The sequence below is a fragment of the Camelina sativa genome, chromosome 17, assembly GCF_000633955.1.
Source record: "Camelina sativa cultivar DH55 chromosome 17, Cs, whole genome shotgun sequence".
In the NCBI taxonomy this organism is placed as follows: Eukaryota; Viridiplantae; Streptophyta; class Magnoliopsida; order Brassicales; family Brassicaceae; genus Camelina; species Camelina sativa.
In genome coordinates, this window is record NC_025701.1 from 31,294,116 (window position 1) to 31,315,801 (window position 21,686).

A 21,686-nucleotide genomic window follows, 5' to 3' on the forward strand; every position below is an offset into this window, starting at 1 on the left:
CGGAGTTTTCCAGAAGGCACAAGAAACTGTTATACCTTGAATCTAACCATAGGGGACAAATATCTAATCAGAGCCAGTTTCCTTCACGGCGGTTATGACGAAAAACCCTCAACGCAATTCGAGCTCCACCTTGGGCCTAACCTATGGTCAACAGTTTCAACCACAAACGAGACCAACGCAAAAGTCTTTGAGATGATTCATCTCTTGACCAGTGATCGTTTGCAAGTCTGTCTTGTCAAAACAGGAGACTCGACGCCTTTTATATCCGTTTTAGAGCTACGTAAACTCGTGAACACAACTTACTTGACTCAACAAGGGTCATTACAGCTCGTGGTCAGAGCAGACGCTGGCGCAACTACCGACAAAGTCTACAGGTTAATTCTTAGTTTCAAAATCTATTGTCAAGTTTTGGTATATATGGAAAAAGCTCCTAAGTAATGCTTTTTTTTTAGGTACGGAAAAGATGTTTTTGATCGTGTCTGGGCTCCGTATAATTTCGGGAAATGGTCACAGATTAGTACAAATCAGACAGTGAATGTCAACAATGACTACCAACCACCAGAGGTCGCTATGGTTACAGCCTCTGTTCCAACAGACCCGGACCAACCTATGAACATTTCTCTACCTGGGGAGGACAGAACTGTGCGATTCTACGTTGTTATGCAATTTGCCGAGATTCAAGAGCTCAGTTCCAATGAAACAAGAGAGTTTAATATCATGTACAATGACAGGCATATCTATGGACCCTTTAGACCGCTTAATTACACAACTACTTCTGTATATACCCCTTTTGAACTTGCCGCGGATGCAAATGGACTATACATCTTCTCGCTTCAAAGAACCGGAAATTCGACATTACCTCCTATACTCAATGCCATGGAGGTTTATTCGATCAGCTTATTGCCGCAACAAGAAACTGATAGGATACAAGGTATAGTGAACTAAATAACTAGCTAGCCAACTACTTTTGTGCTTTATTTTTTTGATCGACAAGCAAACTTTTACTTACATAAGAAAATATCTATTATCAGTTGATGCAGTAATGAACATAAACTCGGGTTACGAGTTAAACAAGATTGACTGGCAAGGAGATCCTTGCGCGCCGCGGGATTACAGGTGGTCTGGTGTTAATTGCAGTTATATTGACAATGAGCAACCAAAAATCATTTCTTTGTAAGTATTATTTGAATTTATTTATTTATTTATTTTTTCTGTTTTTAGAGCAGAGTTTGATTTTGTTCGTTATATGCTTTTCATAAAGGGTTTTAAAAATAATCATTGATCTTTGAAAACAGGAACCTTTCTTCAAGTGGATTGACAGGAGAGATTTCGGAGTTCATATCAGACCTTACCGATTTAGAAGTTCTGTAAGTAGTTAATAATATTAATGCTCAAGTCTATCTTAGAAAGTGCGGCAAAAGTTTTCATCTAAAGTCCGTATGTTTTCGATGGTGTTTGATTTTCTTGCAGTGACTTGTCTAACAATACTTTAACTGGTTCAGTCCCAGAGTTTCTAGCCAACATGGAAACCTTAAAAATCATGTAAGTTCAAACACGATCGAAGAGGCTCAAATTTAAAACATTTCTCTTCTATTTAACACCAAAAGGCTGATATTTTGTAAACTTTTATTCAAATCTGTTTTGTGCAGTAATCTATCAGGCAATGAGCTAAATGGCTCAATCCCTGCAACTCTCCTTGATAAAGCACGAAGAGGATCGATATCGTTAAGGTAAAATTAATAATTAGTATGAGCAAGAACAAAAACAAAAACACAAATATAAGGGATCTTTAAGACTTTTTTTTGTAATCAAATTTGTCTTTCAATCACATGTGTGAAATCTCTAGCATTGAAGGAAATACTGGACTCTGTTCATCATCTGCTTCATGTGCTACCACGGGAAAGAAGAAGAAAAACGCGGTTATTGCACCTGTTGCAGCATCACTTGTTTCACTCTTCCTCATTGGAGCTGGAGTCGTTACTTTCCTTAACTTTAAGAGGAAGAAGAGATCCAAGCTTGGTTTAAATCCTAATCCAGATACCGGTACAACACCGTTACATTCGAGGTCTCACCACGGCTTTGAATCTCCCGTGATAGCGAAGAACCGGAAATTGACTTACATGGATGTTCTTAAGATGACAAACAACTTTGAGAGGGTTCTTGGTAGGGGAGGTTTTGGTGTGGTTTATTACGGCGTCTTGAATAACGAACCAGTTGCGGTTAAGATGCTCACTGAGTCCACTGCACTTGGTTACAAACAGTTTAAAGCCGAGGTAATAACAGACTCAACCAAATTTTACTCTTTTATCTCTATTATAAAATAAAATAAAATAAAATAGTGTTTTGATTGCGTCTTGGATCTGTGTTTGTTTTGTTTACTTTTTAGGTTGAGTTGCTTCTTAGAGTTCATCACAAAGATCTCACATGTCTTGTTGGATATTGCGAAGAAGGCGATAAAATGTCTCTAATCTATGAGTTCATGGCTAACGGAGACTTGAAAGAGCACTTAACAGGTCTAGTTTTTTATTTATTTATAATGTAGTAACATTTTGGTTTTTACTTTTACGTTACTGATGCTATTTTGTTTCAAAATTTGATTTCAGGGAAGCGTGGACCGTCGATACTAACTTGGGAAGGAAGGCTTCGTATAGCAGCGGAATCAGCACAAGGATTGGAATATTTGCACAATGGATGCAAACCCCAAATAGTTCACCGCGACATTAAGACAACTAACATCTTATTAAACGAGAAATTCCAAGCTAAGCTTGCGGATTTCGGCCTTTCACGGTCTTTCCCACTCGGAACTGAAACTCATGTCTCAACCGTAGTTGCTGGAACTCCCGGATATCTCGATCCCGAGTAAACCCTAATCACTTATTTTTACAACAACTAATTGATTTTTTTATTTTTCATGTTAATTCTGACTTAACATTGTCGCTTTTCCTTTTTCTCTTGTTTTTTTAAATTTTTATTCAGATACTACAGAACTAATTGGCTGACAGAGAAAAGCGATGTGTTCAGCTTCGGTGTTGTTCTACTAGAGCTAGTAACAAACCAACCCGTGATAGACATGAAGAGGGAAAGATCACATATAGGTGAATGGGTAGGTTTGATGCTATCAAGAGGAGACATTAACAGCATTGTGGATCCTAAGCTTCAAGGAGACTTTGATCCAAACACGATATGGAAAGTTGTTGAGACCGCAATGACTTGCTTGAACCCGTCTTCTTCACGGAGACCGACGATGACTCAAGTAGTAATGGATCTGAAAGAATGTCTTACCATGGAGATGGCAAGAAACATGGGAAGCCGTATGACGGATTCAACTAATGATTCTTCAGTCGAGATGTCCATGAATTTCACAACAGAGCTTAATCCAGGAGCAAGATGAATCAAATCTTATGCAAAATTTGTTTGAAGCTACAAGTTTCTTTGTACACATGTTTTGTGAATAGAGAGAATATGATTGTCTTATTATTGTTGTTTATTATCAAATGGAATGATACAACTTATATATAAGCACAAACCATAATCAAAGAACATAATTAAAGAGATTACATAGAATAATATAATTAATGTATATTAGAGTGATATATGGGATTTGAGTAATCATAGGTGATATGATGATACTGTTTTCTTAATACGCCCCCTCAATCTCAAGGGGTGATGAAGCGAAGCGAAAATAACGGCTTGAGATTGACAAGTCTAAGTGTGTTGAGAAGGAGATCCGGTTATAAAATGAGAAGATGAGTTGTTGTTGTTGAGCAAGATTTGCTAAAGACCCGATCCGGTGACGTGTTGTGTGATGTTGAGGTGGCCGACATCAACGATGGTTAGAGTCTGCCTATTTTTGTTTATTTCAAAAGAAATCCATCTTGATTCAGAGGCTTATGATAAGCTTGAATGATAGAAGCACTTTTGGCTTGAGAAAAAAACAAATTATAAAGAAAAACAATTGGCTTAGATTCAGAGATCTAACATGGTAGACTTAAATAATAGAAGCTCTACGGCTTAGATTCAGAGGTTTATAATCTATATTAACATTTTTGAAGTACATTTTGGTTTATACCCTTTAAGTTTTACTTATTTTTTTGTTTTTACAACATTAATCCCTAAAACAATTCCATAAATAACATTGCAGAGAAACTCAAATACTAAACTTTCTTAAATTGACCAACATTTGTTACATTTATTGCCATAAAATCTTAACAACATCTATACATTCCGATTTTTCCAAAAACAATTCCACCCATTAAATATCCAAAACTATTTTTATGGATACTAGAATCTCTCAAATTTAAATGATATACAACAGATTTATCATAACAAAAGTTTACAATATCTATAATTACATTAACATTAATAAATTTCCTAAACCGAAAATCCAATTATAAAATATCACATTAAATATGTTGAAAACCCCCATATAATTTGTTTTTTTTTACGAATTACCAAAAAAATTAAAATTCTATTAATTATCATAAACTATATATATTGACATGGAAAATTTATAAACTATAAAAATATGCTAATTTGATAAAACAATTAACATAATTAAACTTGATAAAAAAACTTATTTTGATTATTTTTTTTATGCAAAAACTTATTTTGATTTTGGTGAGACGGGTTGGCATTATTCCCATATAGAGAGTTAAGTGAAATTGTTTTTTTTAAACACTTTTAGATATGTACCAAAAGATAAATATATTACTAGACTATACATATACCACACGGGTTAAAACCTTGAAAACACTACAAAAATCCTAGACTTTGAATACTTATATCAAATACCTGTAAAATTTTATATTTTTAAAATTAATAAAACAATAATAGAATAACAATAAATACAATATAAATTTTAAATTTTCAAAATTAAAAATATTGTCCCGCAGTGTACCGCGGGTTAAATCTTAGTGAACTTGAATGTGGAAGTACTTGGCTTAAAACAAAAATAAGCAAACAAAGCATATAGCTTAGAAACAGGAACGAAGCCGATCGTTAGATCATTGTGGCTCTGATACCATGTGAATAGAGAGAATATGATTGTATTATTATTGTTGTGTATTATCAAATGAAATGATACAACTTATATATAAGCACAAATCATAATCAAAGGACATAATTAAAGGGATTACATAGAATAATATAATTAATGTATATTAGAGTGATATATGGGATTTGAGTAATTATAGGTGATATAATGATACTGTTTCTACATTTCTTTTGTTCTGTTTGGGATGAACAGAATCAGTCTTACTTCTACTCTGTTCCGGTTTTCTATATATTTATTGTCATATTCTATAAGTTATTGATTTTTTGTACATTTTTCCGTATTAGTTTGGTTATATTTTGTCGTTTCCCTTATGCTAATCTTATATTTTGTTTATTCATTTGTGTGGTGTTATTGTTATAATATATATGTCAGTGAAAGTTCTTTTTTACCTACGTGTACTCATTTTTTATAATTTTTTCTCATTTTGTTTTTTTTGTTGTCATTTTAAAATATTTTTGAAATAAATTTATTTATTTTGGGTTCCTAATTAAGCTTGGGCTATGCTCTAATGCTTATCTTTTCTGACGAATAGTATTTTACTTTCATTGAGNTTTTTTTTTTTTTTTTTTTTTTTATATATAATTCATAATTTATTGATTTTGTTAGCCCTGGGCATTCGGGTTTGGGTTTTCAGGTTTTCGGGTTTAGACATATAGAACATGTTCGGGTTTTTTATACTTTCGGGTCGGGTTTGGGTAATTCGGAGAAACCCAAACTCAATCAAACCATGAACAACAAAAAAAAACTAATTTTTATTTTTTTATAAATTTTAGAAAACTTCTATAGATATAAATATTTAACATTTCATTCTAGGATAGTGAAACTAAGATGGCAAAATGGTTAAAGATATCCTTAAATGCTCAAGGTTTTGGATTCAAATCCCCTAGGAAGCATATTTTTACATTTAATTCGGGTTGGTTTGGATGGGCATTCTGGTTTTGGTATGACCCGAACCCGATCGGGTATCCGAACTTCAGAGGTATTGAACCCGATCGGGTCTTATACAATACCTAAACCTGAACCAAACCATCTATTTCGGTTCGGGATTCGGGTCCGGATATTTTGTGTTAAAATATTTTACAGTTGAGCATAGCATGCATGAGCCAAGCCATAAAATAAGATGAAGAGAAGGTAGAAAATTCTTCTATATCCATTGCAATCTCCTCAAAATAAACTGAAAAAGCGGGTCACTCTGAAGGTGAAGACACTATTTTCACCAAATTTATAAACAGTCAGTGGAAAAACTACATCACAATTATCGGCACCAATCATACACGGCATCATATGGATGAAAGCTTCGACTTTAGTGTGTAAAAGAGACAGACTCCGGTGTAGATTACTAGCTTCCATGATTGGCGCATCCCCCTTAGGTTGCAAGCAGTACCATCCCTTAGCGGGTGATCTATTCTTAAAATCTTACTTTTATATGTGATTATTAAATATAACTATTATGACTTCTTTTAAAACAGAAAAGAAATGTGATTGACTCTCATGGTGTAAATTTAACTTGGTGATATGATGGTTTAATATTTCTCATGGTTTTATGAACATATATAGACGCAGTGGCATTCTTCTTTCAGTTTCTTAAGTTGTACTTTCCCTTGATTAGGCCTTGGCTTGCAAGTACCGATCCCGCTAGCGTCTTTCCTCTTACATTGAATGGCACACCATTGACGGACACATGTTGATGAACTCAAAGATACCCCAAATGTGTAGAACTTCAAAACACAATTTCTGCCCCATGGTTTCCTTGACCATCACTCCTATTATATAGTTAATATTTAAGACACAGTCGTAATACCAGTTTCTGTTTTTAACAATAGAACAACTAGGTCTGGGCATAATATTTGTATCCGAAAATACAAACCGTATCCTAACCAAACACACCGGATTCAGACAAGAACTGGTTTACATATCCATTGGATATTAGATGATAACCCGATTCGATCCCATATACGATGGGTATCTGAAAATATCCTATAAATATAATTATATACCCAAAATAGTAATTATATTTATCAAAATTTAGAGTTATATTTGAAAAAATTTAACAAATTATTTTTCTCAATATTTTGGATCGATATCCGAAACCAAAACGAATCCTAAAAAACCAAACTCTGAATCCAAAAAACCAAACCGAATCCGAACCAAAATTTGAAAATACCCGAATGGATATTGAATTTAATATCTAAAATATCCAAAATCCGAAAAATCTAAACTGATATCATAACAACGAGAGATAAGAACAACTATGTATATTATGTTTTAATGAAATTTTAAGGTTTTAAAATTGATCAGCCAATATCAAAGAGGCATTTCATTAAAATTCCTAAAACAGATAGACAATAAAGTTTAAGTGTTTAACATATATTCTTAAAATATACTCCCTCCGTTTAAAAATATAAGATGTTTTAGAAAAGTTTTTATGTTTTCAAGTTTCTATGCAACTTTTAGATTAGTTTAGTATTTTATATTATGCAGTATTGTTTCTGATTGGTTAAACTTGTTAAAGGTAAAAACTTCTTAATCTGCGTGCTTTAGTTAAAACATCCTATATTTTGAAACAGAGAGAGTATAAAATTATAAGGCGTGCTACAAAAAAAAGGTATTAGACAGTTAAAGTTGTTCCAGTTCACCATATATAACCCCTATTTGAAAAATTTCCGAATAGCATCGATTACGCCCCATAAAATCGCAGGTCCATCCTATCCGCTTTGATTAATGACTAATCCACGCCTAGCATCGATTATCCGATTATGTCTGTCTAATTTGATTATAACCCGTCTAATCCGATTACTTCCTAGTTAATTTTGTGTATACTGTTATTTTTGGAACCAAATATAAATCAAATTTATATTTTTTTTTTGTTATTTAGACATTTAAACTAAAAGTGTATGATGTTTTACAATAACTAATCTACAAAATTTTAATAATTTTATATTAAAATTACGTTTTTATGTGTTTACCATAATTTTATAGACAGTACTATAGTTTTATATTTTATTTGATATATTTTTTTAACATAAACAAAATTATACATATATTTAGTACTATATATTTTTATTTTATTGTTAATTTAATAAAATAACTTTTAAACTAGTCTCTGATTAATTCCTGTTTAATCTTCGATTTTCTCGCTAGGCGCTAGGCCCATCCTGACTGACTGACTAGCGCCTAACGATTTTTAAAATAGGGTATATAACCAATTAAACCATTCCACAAATAGGGGATTCCAAATAGAAGCATTATAAATAAATGTGAGAGAAATTTTATGGTAATAATTTTATTGAGTAAGTCGTTTGATGAAAAAATAAGATTTGACATAAGATAGTTGAGATAGTTTAAAATAACATGTTTGAAAATTATTTTAGATTTAAATGGGGTAAAATTTTTTTAAAAGACCGTGTTTGCTCATGTGATCAAGCGTTGGATTCTTTGGTGACAAAAACAAATACGAACAAAGCAGGTGGGGAATCTTATTTTGGGAGAATTCATCATCATCGACCTCTACCAAGCAATAGGGTTCACTTCAGTTCCAAAAGTCATGCTCACTTCCCTGGAACTAATTGAATGCATCTCTTGGCTCTCTCCCCCCCTAGAGCTTTCAGAGGCCAAACACTCTTTGAGTTCAAAAACAACTTGAGACATGGTTGGTCTTATCACTGAAGATGGATTCAGACATGACATTGCGAGTTCAACAACTTTCCAAACAGAACCAGAATCATAGTCTCCATAAAGATTTGAATCTGTAATACTCTTAATGTCTCCTCTCGCAAGCATTATTCCCACCCACTCTGATATATGTCTCTTTTCGCGGTTTTGGTCAATCACGGGTTGGTTTGTGATAATCGCCAATAATACAATTCCAAAACTATACACATCACTTTTCTTTGTCAGCCAATTTGTTCGGTAATATCTGTAACATAGTTCAAGGTTGAAGAGTATTTACATAATCCTTGTTAAAATAAAACAAAATCTAGAAAATATATTTTCATACTTAAGAAGTAATACTTACTCAGGATCGAGGTATCCAATAGTTCCAGCAACAACTGTTGATAGTTTCCCCTTCGGACGAAAATGATCTCGAAAGCCCAAAATCAGCAAGTTTGGTTTGGAAATGTTCATTCAACAATATATTTGTGGTTTTGACATCTCTATGAACCATTAGTGGTTTGCATCCATTGTGCAAGTACTCTAAACCTATGAAAATATATCGTTCTCACAAAGTTTAAATCAGTTAGAGCAAATAAACAAAGAAACAATATGATGAGTATTTGAGAACTCAAGTCAAACCTTGTGCAGACTCGACAACTATCTTTAGTCTAGTTCCCCAATTCAGTATAGAGCCACCGCGTTTTCCTATGTATTTTAGATAAATAATTAATGAGTACTAGATTCTCACATATAATAATAGTAGACAATCGTCAAAATATTCTTATTGTGGTTGGTTTAATGGAAAACTAATGTATGTCGAAAATATATTTATTGTGTGACTTAACCAAACAATAGCCATATAACTTACCAATCAATACCCAAAAAAAGAAAAATACCCAAAAAAGCTAAAATATTCATTGATATTATTATTTTTTACTTATTAAAAAAAATATCCAAAATATTGACAGAAATACTGATTGAACAACTCTTGGTACTATGGATGGACAAATAAAAAAAATAACAAAATTGGTCAATCTACAAACATGTTTGAATCTCAATCATTCGTATTTCTCTTACTTGGAAAGCATTCAAACATGACTATTTTAATCTAGTAATAGTTTTTTTTGAAATATATTTTCTTTAGATTATAATGATGTCAAAAAATTTGTGTTTATCATTAGTTTTCCTCTTTTTTATCATCAGAGCAATCAATAGTAAGAAAAATGAAGAACTTCATTAATTGGCTTGTATAAATTATTTTGAATAATTTTATGCCTAGTAATTTACGTTATTGTGTCATAACCAAGATTCAAAACCTATAGTGTGTTGTAGAGGACAATATATATATTGAGATTTTGAAGTGTTCAACACTTTGGTTTGATATAATTTCACTAACATTTATTGTTACTGAAAACAAAATATATTGTCTTTGTAGTGGGAAAATACTATGTTTACCTGACATATGCTCATCTAAGTCTCCATTGGCCATGTATTCGTAGATGAGAGCCAATTTATCTCCTTCTTCACAATACCCGACAAGGCCTATATACAAAATTCTTGTGATGTACTCTAAGAAGAAGTTCCACCTAATGTACCATGTGATACATGACAAGCTTTGAAATGAGTCTTGAATGTTTCATACACAGTTTTATTATGGGTGCTGGTATATATATCTCAGCTTTGAATTGTTTATATCCTTGAGCTGATTAATGGGAAAGCATTTTAACAGCAACCTGCTATGTACCGTTTACTGAACCATAATATACAATTCCAAATCCTCCTTTGCCAAGGATTTTTTGGAAATTGTTTGTCATGGTTATGACCTCAGAATACGTAAATTTTTTATTCTTTGTCATTATTGTCGGTTCAGATGATCTATCGTCCGAGGGTAGCATACATGATGTTGGAGCTAAAGTTGTGAGGAAAACATTCAAAGAAACTATGTAAGTTTTATGTGTATTCATAATATAATTAGTATTGATAGATGAACATATTGTGCCTACCTTCATCGTTTGATGGGTTTTTCTTTTGAATAATACAAAATATGATTAATGCAAGAATGAGGGCTACCACATAAGCAATTGATGCTACAATTGGGATTGTGATGCTCTTTTTCTGTCGTCCACCCTCTCCATTTTTGTTTACACAAGACTCCAATGTGCAATAATGAAGTTTTGGATTGCCTCCAATGCTTTGGATTGCAAGTGTTGTTAAAAAAATTTAGTTTATCATAGGAAATATGTTAAGATCAAACAAATACAATATACGAATTCTTACTTCAATTTCAACAATTTCTTCTCTAGAAGCTTTTGAGGAACTAAGCCACTAAGATTGTTCCCACTTAAGTTTCTGTGTTAAGATAGACACAAAGATCAAACATAATGCTCTGTTTTATATAGAGGACTAAACTCTCATGGGTAACTTACATGACCACGAGCGATTTCATATCGGCTAGAAATTCAGGAACACCTCCAATCAAGTTGTTATTTGACAAGTCCCTGTGGTTAAGACAAAAAAAATGATTAATCTTAGTAATTTTCTACCCAAAAGAAAGAAAAAAAAAACTAAAAATGGTTATCTACACAGATGTGTGATACTCACAGTTCTTGGAGATTTTTGAGATTTTGAATGGTGAGCATAATAATCCCAGTCAATCCACTTGAAGACAAGTTTCTAGTGATGAAAAAGTAATCAGTATGTTAGATGGTACGAAAGTAAAAATGGAAAACAATTAAATATTTTCCTTACAAGGAAGTGATAATTGGTGGCACAGAAACATCTGAGTTGTTGCAGTTTAAACCATCCCACAGTAATTGTTAGGGGACACATGGATCTCCTTGCCAGTTGATTCTACTCAATCCATAAGTAGATTGAATATTTTTGATAGCAACCACTAGTAATCAATTATAAAGTTAATTAGAATTTTAAGGGTGGACAAGAAAACCAAAATCTGAAAAACCAAACCGAACCGAACCGAAATAAAAGATTTGGTTTGGTTATGGTTAAGTCTAACAATCCGTTTGGTCTTCATTTTAATTAAGCATATAGTTTAGGTTTGGTAGAGTTAAAAACCGTAAAACGAATGGTTTTTTTGGTTTTTTTTATTAATATTTAGGATAATTAGATATAATTAGTTTCTCCAACTTATGAATTTATATTATATAACAATATCAATATTTTTTATCTTTATTATCGGGCTTATAGTTATTGTCATTAGATCATACTAGGACTCAGACCCCTTGCGATGTCGCGGGGGAAGTATTCTTTTAAAAATAATAATTTAAATTTAAAATTTAAAATTATACATTATGAAATTATTTTAATGTAATAGAATAATTGAATACATAAACTGTTAATAAAACATAATCATCAAAATAAAAACTTATAACAAAAAAATATTATGTAGAATAGAATCAACTTTGCAAAACATATTGTTTAAAGTATTATAAATATAAGATAATTTTATGAAGAATTATGGTAAAGAGCTACAATTAAAAAAAATATTCTGACAAAGTGATCCTTACTGAAAATATTGAAGTAATGGTTATAATGAATAATGTAATTTTTTATTAAATAACTATAATTAAAAATATATTTAATAATGAGTGAAACAGTATCAACAGAAAATTAAAATTAAAAACACAACTCTTAAGAACAAAAAAAAAAATTTAAATATTAAAATAGTTTTTAATAAAAAGTTACGATAAATAGACGCAACTGTAAATTCTATTTTAAGCTTTATTAAATTTTTATATTACTATAATCATTTCTAAAATTTTAGTGAGATGATAGAATAACATTGAATATTAGATACAAAAAAATAAAAAAAATAATATTCAAATTATTTAGATTTAACATCAAATGAAATTTTTTGTTTCAACGAACAATGATTTGTTAGCTATTGATGAAGAGACAAATATATAGAGAGTTCAAAAGATATGACTATTTAAATAGACACACCTATTAGAACGAAAAGTTGTGATGAAAAAATATGAATAAAATATAGTGAAAAGACACAACTCTACAATGAACAAATACAAATGTTTGAGTTTTATAAAAAAACAAATAAAACCAATTTTTTTACAAAGAAGTACTACGAAAAGTTGCAACTGTTGCTCTCATTTATTCAGATTGTTATTATTATTTTTAAATATTAAAATGTTTTTCTAACGGAAAGTTAAGTTAAATATACACAATTGTAAATTCAATATTAAGTTGTATAAATTTTCTCTATTGCTATAATCATTTCTAAAATTTTAGTTAGATTATAGAATATGTTCAATTATCTAGACTCAACATAAAATGGAAAATTTGTTTCAACGAACTTGTTAGTTAGTGATGAAGAGACAAATATAAAGAGAGTTCAAAAAACATGACTATTTAAATAGACATACCTATTAGAACGAAAAGTTGTGATGAAAAAATATAAATAAAATATAGTAAAAAGACACAACTCTACAATGAACAGATACAACTGTTTGAATTAAAAAAATAAATAAAAACTTTTTTTGACAAAAATGTACTATGAAAAATTGCAACTGTTGTGTCTGCACTTGATTATACCTACAAATTTATATAAACTGCTTTTAAATAGAAGACATAATTATTACCATATTCAAAAGTCAAATCCAAAAGTTCATTAAATAATCAATCTAACTCTTGGAAAAAGACTCTATGTATAAAATTAATTAAAAATTGTAAATTAGATTCATCATTCCAAAAATCTTTTGTTAAATCAAGAATTGGAGGAATCATTGAGATTGTTAAAAATCGTTGAGATTGAAATTTTATATTATTTGGTGTCATGGCAAAAAAAATGAAAACAGTTCAGACAGACAAATATATATATATTTCAAAAGATATGAATATTCGAATGAATAGACACAACTCTACAATGAACAGTTGCAACTTTACAAAAAAACCGTTACAATGAACAATCGCAACTTTGTGTAAAACACACAATTTAAATTTTCTACAGATTTTTTTGAAAAATTATCCAAAAAGTATGATTGAAAAAACACAACTTTTGGTGTTATTTATTCGAGATAGATTCATCATTCCAAAAATCTTTTGTTAAATCAATAATTAGAGGAATTTCTTGATTTTTAAAAGAATGAATGCTAGAAAATAATTTAGAAAAATGAAAAACCGTTGAGATTGAAAATTTAGTTGATTTTGTGTCATAGCAAAAAGATAAACACAGTGCAAACAGACAAATATATATAGATTTCAAAAGATATGAATGTTCCAATCAACACAACTTTATAGTGAACAGTTGTAACTTTTCATAAATAACCGTTTTAATGATTCATCACGATTTTTTAGAAAATATCCAAAAGGTACGATTGAAAAAACACAACTGTTGGTCGCATTTATTCGGTTTGTTATTATTATATAGATTAATACTCAACTACAATGAAATAATCAATTTGTAACTACGAAAAGTACGTAAGCGTACCTTCATCTCCATTTGTTTCTAACTGTGAGAAATCAACCACAGTGAAAGCCTCAATAGCGTTAATTAAAGGTGGTAGAGTTGACCTTGACGTTTTCACTAGCTGCAACAAGCACTCCCCTCCATCACATTGCTTTGGTGCTCTACTGTATACGGTTTGCATTTTTAAAAACTTAGGACTATAAGATTCAAGTGTCGCATTTCCATTCATCGCCACATTGAATTCCCTCGTCTCGTTGGCTTGTAGACTTTGAAGCTCTACAAAATGAAGGAATAAGTAAAACTGCAAAGTTGGAGGCTTTAAGGTCCAAGGAATTTCCATCGTCGTCGTGCTGGTGTCAATAGGTGTTACAGCTGTTCTCATTACGCGTTGTGGTAGATCATAATCATTAGAAGTGTTTATCTGTAAATTTGTAGTCAAAATCTTCCACTCCTTTTCAATGTAAATTTGTAGTCAAAATCTTCCACTCCTTTTCAGGTGGGATTTGGGGCCACCTACGATCGTAGACATCATCCGGGTACCTGGTGCACACATACCAATAAAAACATCTTATATAATATAAGAAGGTTTTTCTTAACTTAACATAACAAGATGACATTTGGCAGCGTATATTTTCGACACATGTCCTCACTTCTCAATTATTAAATATTTTTAATTTATTTCTCTCAAAATTACATACATTATTTTTTATATTCACTAAATTTAAATAATATTCCTGTACTTAAAAATATATTAGCATTTATGCAATGTCCTTTTAGTAATTATATATAGATATCATTTATCAATATTTTATATAATTACCATAACATTATAATTTTACATAGGTATCATTTATCAATATTTTATATAATCACCATAACATTATAGTTTTGCAAATAAGAATCATTAAATATTAATATTACAATTTTGGACAAAATAAATTTCCGATAATTAAAGTTTTAAATATTAATATCAAAATTTTGGAAAAATATAGTGTGATGGTTATTAAACTCTTTACTAATTTCAAGCTATAAAAATATGATAATATTATAATAATTATTTGTTATCCAAAAATTATAATATTTGTTTCACAGTTTTTGTGCCTAAAGATCAACTCAATTTATTCTAAAATATTTTCAAGACATAAAACAATAAGATAATTTATTTTTCTTTAATAGTAATCACTAACAGAATTTATTGCATATTAATTCCTTAAAATGTAACTCCCATGATATTTGAAATTTTTTTAAAAAAAATCTTTCATCATATGAATGCACTTTAATGTATTAATTGCAATACAATTTGTGTTTTACAAAAAAAAAAAAAACCTATGGTATATTTATTCTTTGAAATGTAATCATAACTCCCATGATGTTTTACCAAAAAAAAAACTGAATTACCTCTCATACTACTACAAATTTATCTATAAATAGCTAGACAAAGTCTTCATCAAACATCATATTCTACCTCTCACATAATTTTCTAAATTTTGTAATATTAAACTTTTTCCATTATGAGACATTTGCAGGTTTTGAAATAAATAATTTGAGTTTTTGGAGCATATATATAGAAGTGAACATGTGAAATGTGGTTATTCATTAGAAAGAGTTAGATGAAGAAGGTCTTAGGCACATAACACATTTTCACTTGTAAATGTTGGTAAATGCTGTTTTGAATGCCTATTTTTTATATCAATATTGTAATTTGTTTTTCTTTTGATCCATTTGATAAAATTTTTAATATATCAACATTTTAGTTTCAGATCATAATTCATAAACCCTAATAGATATTATATCTTACTCACAATACTTATGCTACTTATTACCCATGCTATATATATTTTATACAAGTGTGTTTGTATGTATTACCCATGAAAATGAGTTTAAATAAATATTAACTATTTCGAATACTATTACTTTAAATGTGTTCCCTAACGTTGGAACTGTGTTTGTATGTACTCCCTCTGTTTCATAAAGAATGTCATTTTGACACCGTTTTTTTGTTACAAAAAAGTGTCATTTTATATTTTCAATGCAGTTTTTATCATTAAATCTGACATTTGGCATTCTACATAATTGACATGTGTCTATTCATCCTTATTTTAATTATAATTTTGAATATAATCCAATTTCATTAAAAATAATAATAATTTAAAATTATTATATTCAGTTTCCTATAATTTGCATTAAATTTTGTGTATAGGTTACAAATGGCTATTACAAAAATTTTTAAAACATCTTAACTGTCTCTTAACCACAAATATATACATTAAATATTACTTTTTAACAAATTTTAAATTGTATTTAAGGTTAACAAACAAAACAGTCAAAATTATTGTCATGCATTAAAATGTTGACTTCATATTTGTTCATATTTGTTTTTTTTCATATTTTAAACAAAACAAAATATTTCCAATTGAACTATAAATAAAACACATTTTGTCATATACATTTCACTCACAATTTAATATGAAAGTGAAAAATAAATTCAATTAAACCACAACTAAAACACACTCAATCATATAAATTTAACTCACACTTTAAAATAAAACTGAAAAAATTATTTCCAATTAAACCACAAATAAAATCCATTTAATCATATAAATGTAACTTACACTTTAATATAAAGCTAAGATAAAAAAAATATTATTTATTGTCTCTATTGTCCCTAAAACAAATATTCTCAAAAATATAATGATGGCACTGGCCAATGCATGTCAAATATGGAAACCTTAAAACCCAAAATGAAGAAGAAGAAGAAGAAAGCCAACCTTGTGTTTTCTAAAAAAAAATTCTATCTATTTCCTATTACATCTATAGTTTAATTATCATCACTTATAAGAAAAACAATATTATTTATAATAAAATAAATTATTTCTTACAATCGGTCTCTAATTTTACGAGATTGTGAACTTTTTGATCCGGTATGTTGTCAAAGCGCTGAGGTGATGAATGTGAATCGGAATTTACAACCTCCTAATATAACAGAAATCGTTTATACCACATAACATAACAGTAATGCTTTCTTCTAGCATGACTAGAAAATCATATATAACATATATCTTTTATACCACATAACATGACACCAATGCTTTTTTCTAGCATGGCTAGAAAATCATCAACACAAATATTTTAGACCACTTATTCACAACACACATACCAAAGCAAATATTTTAGACCACTAAGGTCACTTCTCCCACTAACAATCAAAAAGTGCTCTCTCAACACATTAGATAAACAATGTATACGTCTAATAGTTAGTTTTTTATAGTTGTATTTAATAGTTTGTTATAAGGCTATAGTTTAGGCACATTATAAATTTTTAATAAAATAACAAATTTATGTAATACATAACAAAACAAATAATTTTATGTATATTCAGATTTATTGAAAACACGATTAAAAAAATAAATAAATAAATCAAGCAAAAACAAAAAAAAAACCAAACCCGTCCGACGGGCGGGCCTCTCCCTAGTATATATATATATATATATATCTTATAATATACTCAAAGATCATACATATATACATATATACTCTGGAATTTGATGTTTACCTTTTTCATAATGGGGTGTAAATGGTTTCCTAAAACATCTACCTATCAATAAATTTGTTACACTAAAAATTTAAAGAAACAAAATGACACTTGTCAAAGAAGAGAGCATCAAATGACAATGTTTTGGAGCTTGCCAAAACAAAATTTAACTTAATATTAAATAATATAGTAATGTTTCTTTCAACTCTTACTCTAAGAATCTAACGCCCATCATCATTATATATTAAAATGCTTTTAAAATCAAATACACTTACAATTATTTATTTTCTTTTATAAATGTTTTAAAATGATTGCATAAATCATCAAAAGATGAACAATAGTAAAAATAATTTACATTTTTGGAAAAATTATTCAAGACTTAGTAAGATAATAATCTTCTAAAGTTAGAAACTTCCCAAAAACGGATGATCCGAACAACGATACTATTGTTACCAGTGTTTTGTTGTTCGTTGGAAAATGAATCGAGGATAGAATAGAAAGTAAATGTTTTAGTTTTCACAATAATCTGAAAGAGGATGTGTTTGTATGGTAATTGTTTTTTTTTAAAAAACCAAATTTTACAGAATGTTTGAGCCTTTAAGAGAGAGAAGGGATTGAGATCAAATATTATGATCATAAATTCGCAAGTGTTTCAAAATAATAAGTTAAAAATGAGAAGTAATATAAACAAAAATGAAAATTGAAGAAAATAGTGGGTAGATATAAGGCAATGCATAAAATGATGGTATTATTTCAAATCAAAACATAACTAATTATGTTCATAATTTATTCTGAAATTCCTAATATGAAAACTTATAAATTTTATGTAATTCAAAAATACCATGACGTTTGAAATAATAACTGTAAACCAAACAAAATAATTATAGAATTAGATTAAAACATCTCACAATCTTACATAATTTTCTAGAAACTAAGCTCAAAATTTTAATTTTATATAAATAATTATTTAAAAGTTAAACTAATTTACTTAAATAATAACATCCCACCATCTTACTTAAATTTGATTCCGTTTGTGCCTGTGAAAATTATATAAGATTAAAAGTTTGAAACATAGAAATTTAACCCAAGAATTCAAACCTGTAAAGATATTATATTTCATATACATCTAGACCCACCATTTATCAGTTTGTGGTTTCATCCTAGGAACAATTTGATTATAGGTTATTTTGACAGTTTGTGGTTTCATTTTTTCATCTGGTTAATTCATTTTTATCCCTACTATTTCAGCTTATTAATTAGAAAGAGAAATTGTTTTAGTGTATTTATAAAGGGTAAAATAGAAATTTATATAATTTTCTTAATTTGTGTACATTGTGTCAAAATGACACTTTTTATGAAACAGATGGAGTATTTATTAACTTTCTTTCTGATAACCATTTCCACGGTCCTTAATTTTATTTATAGGTTATGATTTCTGATGAGAAAGGTTTTGCGATGGTATAGGGTTTATGGTCGAGGAAGATTTGGACGTCTAGGTGATATATATCTCATGATATGGGTTTCCAAAGCCATGTGATTCTTCCAAATTCAGTTTTTATTTTCTAACACAATTTAGTCTTAATTATTTTCTTAAAATATAATTAACATCTAATTTATTTTCATAACATTATTGTTTGGGTTATACTATGTATGCACTTATTTTCTCTTCTCATATGTTCCATTATTTTTCCTAGCTATGATCGATTGTTGATGATGTGATGATAATGCTTACCCGCAAGCAGAGCAAGGCAATGGGATTTGACCATGTGTGCAAGTTTCATCAATACACATTTAACAAGACTCACCTCTACCACATGTTTATCAAGTCAAAAGATCTAAAGATAACCCTAAGCTAATCCCAATTGCATTCTAGAGAAAGAGACAGAGGAACAGAGAGAGAAAAACAATGTCTTGGAGAAGTAGGAAGATTTGAGTTATCTCTTCTTCCATCCATCACATAATTTTAGAAATAAAAACATATAAGAAAAAAAAAATCTGGTGAACAATTATTCTAGGTTCTCTTAGGTTATGCAGTTAACACTAAAAAAAGTAACTTGATAATACGATGGTATGTTTTTACTCTTTTTTGTTGGTCATTTTGAGTATAATAAAATATATATATATATATATATATATATATATATATATATATATATATATATATATATATATTTATACAGAAAAGTATAACACAAAAAAGGAAATTTTTATTTTGATATAATAATATATCAATATATATTAATAACATTTTTTTACTCAATTCTAAACTAAAATTCAGTTTGCATTTAGTATGTTCAATAGATATAAAGTACGAGATAAAAATATAGAAATATCTAACAGAGAAATTTTTTTTCATATGCAATTAATCAAGAAACACATAAAATTCTACTTCTACAACACAAATGCATTTGAAGTCATTTGTTATTTCATTAAGATTAAAATATTTTATTGTTAAAACATTCAAATTATAATAATAAAACTTTGAAGCATGTGTGAAGCATGATGGTAATATATAAATATCAAAATTATTTATGCTACCTTTAGTTACCTAATTAATGAAATTAATGACGTAGAAAATAAAGGAAGAGCATGAGTTTTGGCTCAACAAGAGCTTATTCGAGAAATTCAAGCTACTGTCTTGCCCTTTTTGGAGGTGTTTGGTTTTAGAAGATATTGATGTTTTATAGATTATGTTAAAAGCGGACAAACTAACACATAATGTATATGCTCAGCCGCATTTTATTTTATACGTAATCAATGTTCTTTTTTCCAACGTAGAAAATGTTTGTAAGTCTTGATTGTGCATCAAAACTTGAAGAGCTCTATATATTATGGGATACAGACAAAATAGTTTAAAATAACCTTTCATATTAACAAAAAATTTCAGTTTAATGCTTAACTAATCAATAGTCATTCATTTTAAGTGACTGATAATACTTATTTAAAAACCAAACAAATAACAAACATAAGATAATTTATCGAAACACAAAATATAAAATTTTAAATATTTTAAAAAATCTAAAATATGTTAAAATTATTATAAAGTTATCTCGCGCATCGTGCGAGTCTACTTCTAGTTACTAAATAGAGTATGTTTGTCTAGTTTAGAGCAAATTTTTGTCATGATTAAGTATCTATTCTTACTCTATATAGCCATCTAAATTGCTAAAATAAGCCCGGAACAAATAATTGAGTGAGCCGCTCTCGGTGGGGTATATATCGTCCGCCAATGGTCGTAGTTCCAATGCACTTATCAAAGGTATAGTTGTTCCTATCTTAACAAGACAAACTTGCAATGAGTTTGATGTCGATGCGTGGATGATATCCTTGATAGTGTCATTAGTCCTCACTGTTATCCACATATCTGGGCCGATGTAAAGATCAAAATCCGGGATGACATTTAGACCATCATAGTTTCCATATACAAAGGAAGCCTTGACAATATACTTTGTACCCCGTGTGACATTCACATTGTAGCAATTTCGTACTCCATCAGGAAAGTATCTGAGCGTCCACTCGGGTTTATTGTATAACGACTCGAGTTCCTTGGCGATTCTACCATTTTTCCCGCTTTGGACAAACCGTCATCTGATGTATATGTTAAACCGGTAGAGGATTCTTTATAAGGCGAGCTTTGAATGGACAAACCACAATCCAAGATGATGAACCCTATAATAAGACATTTACGAGACAAATTAAATAAATAAACTTAGAAAATCAAGACAAATATCTGTGTAATGAACATATATATAGAATAAAAACATTAAATGGGTAAGGTACCTATTGGATCCTGAGCTTGAACAAGATGTAGTATAAGGACAAATATTACAAAGATTACACAATGTCTCTCCATTTTTTCTATTTGACTTTCCAAAATGAGATTTCGACATTTAACAAACAGAGATGAGACTTCACTTTATGATATAATGGATATAAAGGATATTATATGAGCCACTTCTCAATTGGGCATTTAAAAACAAATTCATTCATTGATGAGTTATTAAATATAA

General features: G+C 29.5%; 1 protein-coding gene and 1 pseudogene across 2 annotated transcripts in view; one reads left to right on the forward strand and one right to left on the reverse strand.

Annotated features, from left to right (window-relative positions):
• Positions 1-3,474, forward strand: part of LOC104758500 (probable LRR receptor-like serine/threonine-protein kinase At1g51880) — a 4,870-nt gene extending 1,396 nt beyond the window's left edge. The window contains exons 4-13 of one of the 2 annotated variants that reach the window (XM_010481384.2): positions 17-374; positions 453-931; positions 1,032-1,173; positions 1,296-1,367; positions 1,471-1,542; positions 1,650-1,730; positions 1,847-2,273; positions 2,387-2,513; positions 2,604-2,859; positions 2,977-3,474. In XM_010481384.2, coding sequence (XP_010479686.1) covers positions 17-374; positions 453-931; positions 1,032-1,173; positions 1,296-1,367; positions 1,471-1,542; positions 1,650-1,730; positions 1,847-2,273; positions 2,387-2,513; positions 2,604-2,859; positions 2,977-3,391 — 2,429 coding nt within the window. In that variant the 3' untranslated portion in view covers positions 3,392-3,474. The remainder of the gene's footprint in view (positions 1-16; positions 375-452; positions 932-1,031; positions 1,174-1,295; positions 1,368-1,470; positions 1,543-1,649; positions 1,731-1,846; positions 2,274-2,386; positions 2,514-2,603; positions 2,860-2,976) is intronic. The other variant, XM_010481385.2, reaches the window with a different exon arrangement.
• LOC109129972 lies at positions 8,561-21,132 on the reverse strand (annotated as a pseudogene).